This window comes from Hemitrygon akajei, chromosome 11 (assembly GCF_048418815.1).
Source record: "Hemitrygon akajei chromosome 11, sHemAka1.3, whole genome shotgun sequence".
Classification (NCBI taxonomy): Eukaryota; Metazoa; Chordata; class Chondrichthyes; order Myliobatiformes; family Dasyatidae; genus Hemitrygon; species Hemitrygon akajei.
Genome location: NC_133134.1, coordinates 134528912 through 134542013, shown reverse-complemented (window position 1 = coordinate 134542013; position 13102 = coordinate 134528912). Strand labels below are relative to the sequence as shown.

The 13102-nt window shown below is 37.1% G+C and overlaps 1 protein-coding gene across 3 annotated transcripts in view; it reads right to left on the bottom strand.

Moving 5' to 3' along the window:
- Positions 1 to 13102, bottom strand: part of rtel1 (regulator of telomere elongation helicase 1) — a 169053-nt gene that overhangs the window by 143548 nt on the left and 12403 nt on the right. For all 3 annotated transcript variants that reach the window (XM_073061710.1, XM_073061713.1, XM_073061712.1), the window contains exons 5-8: positions 11557 to 11638; positions 6491 to 6551; positions 4308 to 4383; positions 1344 to 1428 (exon numbers count right to left, since the gene is read on the bottom strand). In XM_073061710.1, the coding sequence (XP_072917811.1) occupies positions 1344 to 1428; positions 4308 to 4383; positions 6491 to 6551; positions 11557 to 11638 (304 nt within the window). The remainder of the gene's footprint in view (positions 1 to 1343; positions 1429 to 4307; positions 4384 to 6490; positions 6552 to 11556; positions 11639 to 13102) is intronic.

Sequence of the window (13102 nt, the reverse complement as noted above, 5' to 3'; positions counted from 1 at the left end):
AGGTCATGTGGTTTTAAAATTGTTTTTATGGTTAAAAAAAAACTACAAGAAATTCTGGTATTACAAAACCATCTTGTTATAAAATGACTGCATGAAATATAATTTTTTTAATGGTACTCCAGGCTGTAATAATAGGTTTGAAGGGTTGAGAAGTCTGCTTTTTCCCATAATTTGTATGCTCATTGTCAGCAAATGAGGGAATTCTGTATTCAAGCTGATATGACTGGAAATCCAGAACATGCTGACACTACTGCTAGCATCATTCTCTGGTGTAATTGTACAGTATTGCCAGAAATTCCTCACAAAATACAGGGCATTAAATTCTACTGCAGAGATAGGATCACATAATTGATCACAGACACACAGTTTTAAATAGCTGAACTGTCACATAGAATATAGTTCTCTAGACCACCTGTCATATAATGCAACATCGTGCCAATGTGAGTTGAGTTTTTTTGGAAGATAAGCAATTTCAATTCTTAAGCAGAAAATTTGAAGGATTGTGTCAATTTATTAGCATGGTGTTCCTCAATTTCTTTAAGGAAAATGAAAAGGATCAAGGAAATGTTTGCATAACATGACATTTTATGATCTTTCATACTTTTTAATGCTTTCCAACATCATGATTTTAATAATAATTCTGAAATCCATTATTGATATATCATAGGATTTTCCAAGAATATTGTATCTATTCATACCAGAGTTTACCATTCTTACTAAGAGCTTCTAACATATCAAAACTACTAGACATCATGAATAAACTCTTCTTGGGCTTCCAGCCAGGTACAGGTATCAATTTTAACCAACGCTTCGATGACAAACTCTGCCATCTTCATCGGGGTTAATGCCTAAGCATGTCTAGTCCAGTGGTATTTATACCCCTGTCGTCCATCCCTCTTGTGTGGTTAGTCCTCATCTATACAGGTTTCTGCTGTCCCAGCTTGTTTACAATTGAATACCAGTTCTTACTTAGAGCGAGACCATCATCTTTGGTAAAATTCTTTTCCTCTAGTTTTATTCCAATAGTTTCATTCACCAGGCGGTCCCAAAAGTCATTGGCTCAGTACAGTAGTTTTGTGCCAAAGTCAGGAAGGATGGACGACGGGGAAAAATACTACCTGACTAGACATGCCCAGGCATCATTCTAGATGAAGATGGCAGAGCTTGTCATTGAAACATTGGTTAAAATCGATACCTGCACCAGGCTGTAGGCCTGAGAAGCGTTTATTCATCATATAGGACTGAAAAGCATTAAATCCTTTTTCACTAGATGTCATGTCAATATGACACATATTATGTCAGTACCATGACTATTAAATAAAGGAAATCTTCTTGAACAATACCTTTGGATCAAGTAAGTAGTTGTATGGCATGAAGATTATTTCAGCGCCCTGCTTCAATGCTCGAGACAAATAGTAAGGACAAACTCTGTTTAAAGACAAAATCAAGCAGGATGCAAGTACAGTTCCACGTGGAAATTCTAATTAATGTAAGAGTGCGCTTGACAAAACTTAAGTGTTAAACTTGTTTTAAATAACTATTGAAATACTAATATTGTAATAATTTTTGTGCCTAGATAAACAAAGTGGATAGAAAACATTAATCGCTTCTCCTCTCAAATACACTTTGTTCATCTGATCTATAATTCATAAAACCTTGCAGAGCTATTTCCATCATCCTGATAGCTTTCCATTATGAAAATTACTAATTACAGGTACTTGGAGATCTGTGTGTTTGGGCAAGTGAAAATGTTGTGGGATGATTTGTCATTCTACTGTAAATTATTTACAATTTTTAAAGATCTGTTATTAAACAGATGCTTCGTCCTCAGCTACCCATCTTGTGCAAGCTGAGCTTCATCTCAGCTACTTGCAACAAAGTTGAAATTTAGTAATACTTGAAAGTTTCAATAGTCATTTATGAGAGTTCCACGTTTATGTATACTGGTAAATGACATTACAGCTGATGATACTTTCGCACTATAAATAGTTAACAATAATACTTACAAACCCATTATAAACTTAAAACAAAGTATCATATAAACATTACTCCATTTTATTTCGGTGTTATCTTTATATGAAAATTTGCCTTCATCATACAATGCAATGATTTAATGTTTGTTCAAAAGCATAATAAACACTATTCATGCAACTGGTTCTAATAAATATCCTCCAATTTAAGAAATCAAAATTCCCTTTTTCTACAAATGTTGAGTAACTGCTGAGTGCTTCAAGCATTTTCTATTTTTTTGTATTTTATTGCACTTCTTAATACACTTAAGAAATAAACAAGTGTATTTCTTAAAAACACTGTACTTATTTCCCTTTACTGGTCAGCAGAATTTTTTTGGTATCATTTTCTGGTACTTAGTGTGCAGTTTGATGTTATTCCTAACTTTATAAAATATGAAAGTAAAAATAATACTATGCCTTTCACTAAAATTAAATTAAAGAAAATTAACAAAAATTAAACAGGAATCCACAAATGTTGAACAAAGGTAAGTATTCTATGGCCAATACCATAGCCATCTGTTGTATAGCAAAATAAAATTCATTTTTTGGGCTAGAGCTATAAACTTCATTTTCCTTAAAGTGCCCCAATCCCCTTTTGTATTTGTCCCTACTATCATTACTTATCCATACTAATCCAGTCAAATCCTTTCCCACACATTCCATAATCTCAGGCAGCATCCCTTCACTCAAAGAGAATTTTGAAGAATTATTAAAATTCACAACACAGGTGTCCCACCCTGTCTGATCAGATAAGAAATAACCCTCTAGTTTTACCCCCAAATCACTGCCATCCCTCATATCTCAAATTATCGTGCCCTGTGATAACCCAATTAAAAAATTTGTATGCTGGCAGTAGCATTTTCCTTAACCACCTGATCCACTTTGTTGTGGTGCTCATTTGATATTCAAAACTGAATGTATCGAAACACCCAATATGAACATAAGATTGGCACAATCTACTATCCTTGATCTCTGCCACAAACTCTATCCCTACTAATTCTACCTATGTCAGAGGTTATAAATTGTTTGCAATCTTGGCAACTTCTTTGATCCCATGATCATATGACTTCATTATCTCCATATGACATTATTCAACTTCAGTTCATCTTCTGCTTGCAAAACTTGCCCTAGTCTTATCTCTAAACTCCTCCAGCATGCTCCTGGGCTGCTTCCCATCCTACGCCCTTTGCTGCTACATCCTATTTAACCCCAACTTCAATTTAATATTATTCTTGCACTAGCTGTTGAATATTAGTCCCCAGAAGAACAATGGCTTAATTTCAATATTTTCATCCTCCTCTTTTGAATGTTACCATAATCTCACCCCATTCTCTTACTTTCTCCAGAATTTCTCATTTTGCCCATCTCTACCCAGAATTTACCACTCCCCTATACAGAAGGGGCACCTTCTCGTATCAAATAAAATAATCAACCTGCATATCTTAGTGATGTGGGAAGAAACTGCAAAATGTCTAGTACGTAAGTCACCCTATAATAAGGAAAATATTATTGAGCTGGAAAAAGAATAAAGATTTCCAAGGACACTGTCAGAACTCAAAGACCTGAGTTGTAGGCTGGACAGGCGTGGACTTTATTCCCTGGAGTATAGGAGATTGAACATTGATCTTACAGAGAAGGATGAGATCACAAAGGACATGGACAGGGCACATACAGTTATTCCCTAGGAAAAAGGTACTAAAAATAAAGGGCTTAGGTTGAAGGTGAGACGTGAATGATTTAAAAGGGGCCTGAGGGTGATGTATATATGATATGAGCTGCCAGAGAAAAGTGGTGGAGTCAGATACAATAACAACGTTCAAAAGACATTTCATAAATAAATGGACAGGAGGAGTTTAGAGATATGGGCTAAATGCAAGCAAATGGGACTAGCTTTATGGGCACCACAGTCGCAATGGACGAGTTGTGGAGAAGGGCCTGTTTCAATGCTGACTTACTGTGTGACCTGGAGGGTTGATGGGCACTACAGTCACAATGGACAAGTTGTGGAGAAGGACCTGTTTCAATGCTGACTTACTCTGTGACCTGGAGGAAACCCCAGTCACAAGGAGAACATACAGACTTTTCCAACTATACCAGTGTGTTACCCTTTCACTTTTCCAACTATACCACTGTGTTACCCTTTCACTTTTCCAACTATACCACTGTGTTACCCTTTCACTTTTGCTCTATATTGCAACATTTCTCAAGAATTAATTATCCTGACACACGTTATCCAGTACATGTTATCCAAAAGGAACATAATTTTAAAATTTTACTGCAATTAACAAATCATACCTGTGCTTGTTGCCACTTTTAACAAGATCTTCTACATCAAGAATGGACTCTGAAAATTCTTTTTCAGTACTCTTTTCTGAAACATATGGGAAATCCTTAAGGTGATACACGTTGCACTAATCATATTGTTACGAATGTGCCACAACTCTGAGGGGCCGAAGGGTACAAAGTAGCCCCCTCCTTTTTGAGAATCGCAAGATCGCTATTAATTCAGGTCTGGGGACCCAGGAAATGAGAGAGAGAATCCTCAAGGGTTTGGAATGTGTGTCCTGCCCTCAGAAAGACAAAGCCACGGATACCGGCCATTGTCTCTTGGAGACGGAATTGTGTATTGAGTACTGTACTATTCATTGAAGCCCTCAGGGAATGACCAGAGTGGGCTGGTTGAGGGATTGCATCATCCCAACCTGATTGACATCTGAGACCCCGTGAGTAAGGATAAAAGAGGGTCTGGGGAACAACCCCTTCAGACGCACCAGGAGAAACGCTAGAAATCCCGTGCCAGCGTTTAATAGCGACAGCCGGTGGGGGGCCCGCGTGCGTCCTTTTCCAGTTGCCTCGGAATTGGCGGGCCTTACCACGGAAGACGGTTTAGCTAAAGAAGAGACCACCACCAACGAAATTTCGAAGGATCGACATCATAAAAAGGAAAAGCTGGCAAGTTTCAAAAATCCCTCTCTTGACTCCAACCAAAAGCTGCAGCCTGAATGAACTAAAGTGACTTTTATATTTCCATCAGACAATACATTATCCCCTAGACAACTATAGAGCTTATTTCTTATTGATTATTATTATACCCACACTTTTAGAGTTAGTATTGACAATGTATATTATCTGTATGTTTGCATTGATATTATTTTTGTGTATTTTTACCAATAAATACTGTTAAAAATAGTACCATCAGACTTCACTGGACCTCTCTATCTTTGCTGGTAAATGACCCAGTTACGGGGTTCGTAACGATATTATTATGCTTCATGAATACCAGATGAAAATCTAATGAAATAAATCTTCACAAAGCTTTAAAAAATTGGGGTTTGATGAAATAATTTCATCATTTTGAAATAACCAGAAGTAGAGGAACAAAATGAGACAAACCTACAAACAACAGCAAGTCCAATTCATTTATCCTATTGAGTGCAATGACATAAATTAGGCAGAAGTGTGAAGAAGTATTCTTTCAATCTCTTAGATATTCTTTCCAATAGCATCTACAAGACTGTATGTGTTTAGATTATTTACCGTCATTTATAAATTGTTTCAATCTGGCATTTTAATTTAATTAATATTTTGCCTGTAGCAATTTAGGTACTCTTTTTTTGACTTGTTCATTGAAAGATGCTTCAATTGTAAGATTTCAGCAAAGTTTTAAAACTGTTACCTAAATGTAAGAAGAGCAGAAATGTCAAAGCAATGTATCACAATTTACACATTTAATACACTTTGCTTTGCTACTCTTCGTATAAATGACCATTTATTTCACAGCAACAAGTTGGAATGCACAGAGAAAATAGCAAGAAAAGGAGTGCAATGACAATGAACTAAAAATGTCAGCAAGAAACTTCCTCAGAAAGGACACATGGATGATGTACATCATAGCATTATCCTGGGAGTGACAAATAGGATACTGGTAAAAATAAGGAGGACTAAAAACAGGTGTTGGGGAAAAAAATAAGAGAGTTTAGAACAGAATCTTGAGAAACAGAAATTATCTGCTACCAGCTAGAAGAAATCCATGGCAGAGGAAATAGCAGAACATCTCAAAGTCGATGAACTCAACCTTTCAAGGGATATCCAAACTTCAATTTTTACCAGCTTAGTGCTCTTTGTCTTAACTAATCAGAACTTTATCTTGTTAATTTCTTCCCAGTAAATATCTTGTTTTCATTACACCAATCAATTAATAGGCCTTGTTTCCCAATAAAGTATTTTTCGTTTTTCTTATTCCTTTTCCTAAGTATTTTTCTCTTTTGCCTTTTCCACTACATATTTTAATGCAATCAATTTGCTTCTTTAATCATAAAATTATTTTTTGGAATGCAAAAAAAAAAGATCCCAGCAATGGAGGAAGGTCCGTTCAAAATCAAACAGCAGCTAGGCTGTTGCTTCTTGTAGGATGTGTAGTTAAGGAATAAGCTGGCAAGGAGTGTATACAAATCTCAAAATTAGAATTTTGCTCTTACCCTCAACATTGTTATAGAAGTGGCAGGTATGTGAGGATGTTTTTGCTCGACACATATGGACCTGGAAATTAAAAACTCTCAAATTAATGTACTGTGTGCATGAAAATACTGTACAATTTGTTTCCCATAAAAAATTAACAATATTGAACAATTCCATTTAGTCTCTATAACTCAGAAAATGCTTACACCAATGTTATCAGTAGAGCTGGGTAAAGAAACTGAGAAATTAATGCACAGTCAGACTACAAACTCCTGAACTTCTTGATCAGTACAAGTCATATCTATGAATCAACAAGGGAATCCATATTATGTGCATTAAATAGAACAAAAGAGAATCAATTAGCCAAATCTAAACTTGAGGTTTGTAACCCATTTCTGGCTAATTTTTATGGTTTCCACCACATTAGAGTTCAAGGACGAATTTTGAGGGCAAATTATGTCATCCTGAATTGAATGGAACAGTGAATCTGATTCTCCTTTAGATCCTCATGTAATTCTACAATGTTTTGTACAGGAGATTTCTCTGAACACACGAAATGCTGGAGGAACTCAGCAGGCCAGGCAGCATCTATGGAAAAGAATACAGTCAATGTTTCAAGCCAAGACCCTTCAGCAGGAGATTTTCTCTTGTTTGAGATTTTTCTGGAAGTGGTTTTGCAAAAAATACCTGCTGATGAAAGGTTAAGAAATTCCACACCTGTGAAACTAGGTGGCACTACTAATTTTCAAGCTGCTTTTGCACTTATTAAGTACATTTTTCCATTAATTATTGAACTCACTTAATCTAAATGAAATTAGCATGTTTCATTTGCTAACAAGGAATTTAAAATGAATATAAATAACAGCAGCATTCAACAAGATAAGAAATAATTGGACAAGATGAAGAATTCAAATATTGAATGGTCTTTAAGTGTGGATGAGAAGACTATGTTTTCTCACATGGGAGAATATACAATTAGGGATCACTGTTTAAAAATGGGGAGCTTCCCATTAATGACAATGACCAGGAAATTTTCTTTTCCCTTGAAATTTTAGAAGGTTCCTCAAAAGGCAACAGAAGTAGAAGAGCTTAAAATTTTCTAAGCCATAAGTAAAAAGACTCTTGACAACGACAGGAGTGGATGGTAATCAGGGATAGGCCTGAATGTGGAGTTAAGATGACAATTAGATCGTTAAGGTCTTATTGAATTACAGAGCAAAGTAGCTTATTCTGTTCTTTACAACTTTCTTGAATTGAAGATCTCACTTCAGACTATAAGTAACCACAGTGAGGACCAAAAGCAGTAAATAGGAATTGCAGCAAATCACAACAGCAGTCTAGATATGGCTTGACTCTACAGATTGAGAGTACTAGTTTCTGACAACATGCACCAAGAATGAAAAAAAAATTCAGTAAGAACACACACATGAGTAAAACACACATCTATTTAATTTCTGGTTTATATTGCTTCAATATTAAATAGAATTATCTCTTAAAACTATGTTACAATTAAATAAAAATATTAATAATAAACAGGTAGAAATTAACCTAATTTAACAGAGACATGTACAGTGATTATTAATTTAAACTCTATATGGATTTACATTACAAGGATATTTACTTGTTGGTCAGATCAAAAGAATATCACTTATTTTTAAATTAACAAAATTCAAACCACAATATTTTGTCCATAATATTGCATATTACATATTGAAAGGCAACATCCCTGTATTTATCAGTGCAAATTTTATGAAGCCTAAGAGACTGCTGCTTTTTCTCAGTCTGTTATTATTGCTATTTAGCCCGAAAAATACACAATACAGTGTGTTATCACCCAAGTAATTTTGTATTATGGTGGTTTTTGACAAAACACTTAAATTGGGTTAACTACTGGAAGGTATTCTAAGGGACGGATGTATAAGCATTTAAGACAGACAAGGACTGATTAGGGATAGTCTAGCAACATACACAAAATGTTGGTGGAACGCAGCAGGCCAGGCAGCATCTATAGGAAGAAGCACTGTCGACGTTTTGGGCTGAGACCCTTAGTCAGGACTCATAGTCAGGTGTCCTGACGAAGGGTCTCGGCCCGAAACGTCGACAGTGCTTCTTCCTATAGATGCTGCTTGGCCTGCTGCGTTCCACCAGCATTTTGTGTGTGTTGTTTGAATTTTCAGCATCTGCAGATTTCCTCATCTTAGGTATAGTCTATGTGGCTTTGTGCTTCGTAGGTTGTGTCTAACAAACCTTACAGAGTTTTTCGAGAAAGTTACCAAGGAAGTAGATGAAGGCAAAGCAGTGGATGTTATCTACATGGAGATTAGCAAGGTCTTCAACAAGATCCCACATGGGAGTTTGGTCAAGAAGGTTCAGATGCCTAGCAGTCAAGATGAGGTAGTGAATTGGATTAGACATTGGCTTTGTGGGAGATGCCAGAGAGTGATAGTAAGTGGTTGACTCTCTGAGTGGAGGCCTGTGACTGGTGGTGCGCTGCACAGATTGGTGCTGGGTATGTTGTTGTTTGTCATCTATACCAACTATTTGGATGATAATGTAATAAACTGGATCAGTAGATTTGCAGATGACACCAAGATTGGGAGTGTACTGGACACTGAGGAAGGCCAGCAAAGTTAATCTGGACCAGCTACAAAAATAGGCCGAGAACTGGCAGATGGAATTTAATGCAGACAAGTGTGAGGTGCTGCACTCTGGAAGGACAAACCAGGGTAGGGTTTACATGATGTACAGCAGGACATTGAGGAATGCAGCGGAACAGAGGGATTTGGGAATACAGATCCATAATTTCTTGGGAACACCATCACAGGTAGATAGGGTCATAAAGAAAACTTTTGGCACATTGATCTTCATAAATCAAAGTACTGAAATCCTACCGAAGTGTTTCAGCCCAAAATGTTGACAGTACTCTTTCCATAGATGCTGCCTGGCCTGCTGAGATCCTCCAGCACTGTGTGTGTGTTTATTGAATACAGAAGTTGGGATGTTATACTTCAGTTGTACAAGATGTTGGCGAGGCCTAATTCAGAGTACTGTGAGTAGTTTTGATCATCTATGTACAGGAAAGACATCAACCTTCAGGAACGACACCAATAAGATTGAAAGAGTGTAGAGAAAATTTACAAGGATGGTGCAGGACCTGAGTTATAGGGAAAGGTTGAATAGGTTAGGACTTTATTCCCTAGAGCGTAGAAGATTGAGTGGAGATATGATCGAGGTATAGAATTTATGAGATGTATAGATAAATCAGGTTGGATGAGACTAGAACTACAGGTCCTAGTTAAAGGTATAAGCTGAAATATTTAAGGGGAACATGAGGGGGGGATCTTCTTCACTCTAAGGGTGTTGAGAGTGTGGAACGAGCTGCCAGTTGAAATGGTAGATACAGGTCTGATTTCAGCATTTAAGGGAAATTTGCAGAGGTACATGGATGTGAGGTGTATGTGAGGTCTGGGTGCAGGTTGATGGGACTAGCCAAATTAATAGCTTGGCATGAGCTAGATGGCCTAAGGGTCTTTTCCTGTGCTTTAGCATTCTATGATTCTTTGACTCCGTGGAAGAAAATAAAGCCTGAGAATTAAAGATTAACCAAATCATGAGGATAGCAGGCTAAGAAGAAAATGGGGTCTGTCTGCCTACTCATACTAATTAGCAATAAGTCCTGTTAGAAATGAAGAACTGATAACACACAGGTGTAATAAGTCCTGTTAATAATGAAGAACTGATAAACATGGATGTTGCGTGTAAGGATGATCCTTAGCCCTCAAAGCTATATGACTAATGAATTGTCTTCTATAATCAATGGGAAGGAACCACTGGCCTTTTAAACTACATGACTAGCAGCTTGGCTTCTTCTAATTAATGGGGAACTGATTGTGTAATGTACCCGGCAGTTCCCGGGTTACGTAAAAGTTCCATTCCTGGGTCCGTCTTTAAGTCGGATTTGTTCGTATAGCGGAACAAGTACATCCGGTATTATTTATCGTCAGTTAGTCACGTTTGTCTTAGTTTATAGCATATATTTTACCTTTCTATGCATATAAAACACTTAAGAAACTTTTGTATTCCAATAATTAAACCACTGCGTTGCTTAGTAATAATTGTAGCTTTCATCATGGCAGCTCCATTCACATGCTCCATTATTCTCACTTTATCCGTTATCCTTTAAAATTTTTCCGATCATTGATCAACTGTAGCCTAACGCTTTTCCAATGACCGATGGTGTTTCACCTCTTTCCAAACGCTTTATTATTTCCACTTTATTTTCAATCGCGATTGCTTCAATGGAACAGAAACACTACGGGTGGTGGCTCCTGATCTTTACCGGCTCCCGAGGTTCGCTGGGTCCTAAGGACCACCACATTGAGACAGGCTAAATGGGACAAGTGGGGACTGTGCTGGGTTTGGGTATTTAATCATCCACAATATTCCGCGTGGAAATTTAAACTGGAGATGGCAGTTTTTTTTTTAACGAGGTCAAGTTGCGAGCTTGACATCAACCGAGCACGGATGGTATGGGAGTCACTGGATCAACATCAACCCAGCACGGGAGCAGTCTGTCACTAAATCGAACTCGGGAACCTCTGTTCTCCAGCCTGGCATTGAATTCACTGCGTCACCAACCGACCGGAACGGGGGGGGGGCAGGGTCAGGGTGAATCTTGCTAAGAAAAATTTAAGCCAAATACAAAGTTAAACACTCAACACAGTGTCAACGGCAACAACTTAAAATGGCGGACAGCGTTGCGATCTGACTTTAAATGGCGGACTGCGCTCTCCTTCCTCGGTTCATAAGTATGAGTTGTCCGCAAGTCGGACGTTCGTAACTCAGGGACTACCTGTAAACATTATTCCATTCTTAAAGTTAAAAATTCTATTAAGATGATTTAACAGTAACAAAAATATTATTTTTTTCTGAGTAAGCATTTTTTCTTATCTCTTCTTACTTACGTGTTATAATGCAATATCTCAAATTATTTGGGCTCTCTTTACAATTTGCAAAACAAAAGCCAGTAAAGTTAAAGTACAAGGTGAATGCACACATGGAAATCAACTGAATTGCTTGGTTTTACCTTTGCATGATTGCTTTCCAGTTTCATTACTTCAGGATGGATACAGAGCTGGTCTCTTGATCCAAGTACGCACACCTTTGGTCTAAATGGTTAAAAAAAGGTAAGTGTTAACAGAGGTGATGAGGCAAAGATAATTTTAACTACTGAATCAGTAGCTTTCACCATGTTTTCTTCAAAAGTTCATAAATTTATAATTCAAAATAAGACCACACCAAATATAATCTTTGTTTGTAAAGTTGACTAATGCAGCCTAACTATGCCAGTACTACAATGGCAGTAACAGAAAAGTGGCAAATATTGAATATGAAAGAAAAAGGACAGAAAAGGAAGAGCCAAGTGTAGCAATAATACCAATTAGGCATGACATTGCAGCTTTGATAAGACAGGATGACTTCAAGGAAATAAATAAGGTAAAAAAAATTATTATGATTTGAAGAGCTACAGGAATTCTGCAGGTCTCCAAACAGAGAGGAAAATAGAGGATTAAGTCAGTAGGGAAATCTCTAAATACAACTGTGTTGACATTCCTTAAATATCAATTGAGTTGATAATAAAGATGTAATGGAAATAATTCCAAAAATGTATTCAAAAGAACTTTGACCACTTTGTCTACAGCCGAACAAATCAACATTCACTGCTGGATCTGGTGGTGGAAATGAACTGAGTCAAGTGGATCAAATATCGGTGGGAGAACTTGCAAATCAATTTAAACATTGTATCACAAAGTTTAGATTATTAACAGAGAAGGGTAAACATAACTCCTGAATTTCAATAGCATTAGAGGGGACTAAGGCAGGATAAAATTGATTGGAAGAATAATAATAGATCTTTGACTAGATGTCTAGTGTATAGCCTAGGTACATTCCCATAAAAGGTGGGATATGAAACTGCTACTCGTTAGATGAAGTGAAGAAACCGAATGTTATTAAACAAACTAAACAGCAAAGAATTCTGAGAATAGAGTGACAGTCAATATAAAATCATCTGCTAGCTGGTAGGAAGTGAAGTGGGGATCTTTGGACTACAAAGGTGATGTGTGCAGGTGACCCTCACTTTTTGAACGTTCGCTTTATGACAGTGGGCTGTTACGAAACACCTACATTAGTACCTGTTTTTGCTAACCAAAGAGGATTTTCGCTTTTACGAAAAAAAGACGCCCGCTTTATACGTGTCTTTACCCCGAGAAAGACTACAATGATTGTGAAGCCTTGTGCGGGTAGTTGTCTGCGCATGCGTGTACATGCGCACGCATATGCGTACGTATGCGTGCACGTGTGTAGGCGTGTACATGCCAATTTTTTTTCCTCCAAATCGATTTTGGCTCGCTGTCTTCCAGATTTTGATAAGTGAAACTACACCGTACATACAGTATTTCTACTTTATATAGGGTGTATATTTATCATATCATTCCTGCTTTTACTATAATGTTGGTGTTATTTTAGGTTTTATGTGTTATTTGGTATGATTTGGTAGGTTTTTTTTGGGTCTGGGAACACTCAAAAATTTTTCCTATATAAATTAATGGCAATTGATTCTTGGCTTTACA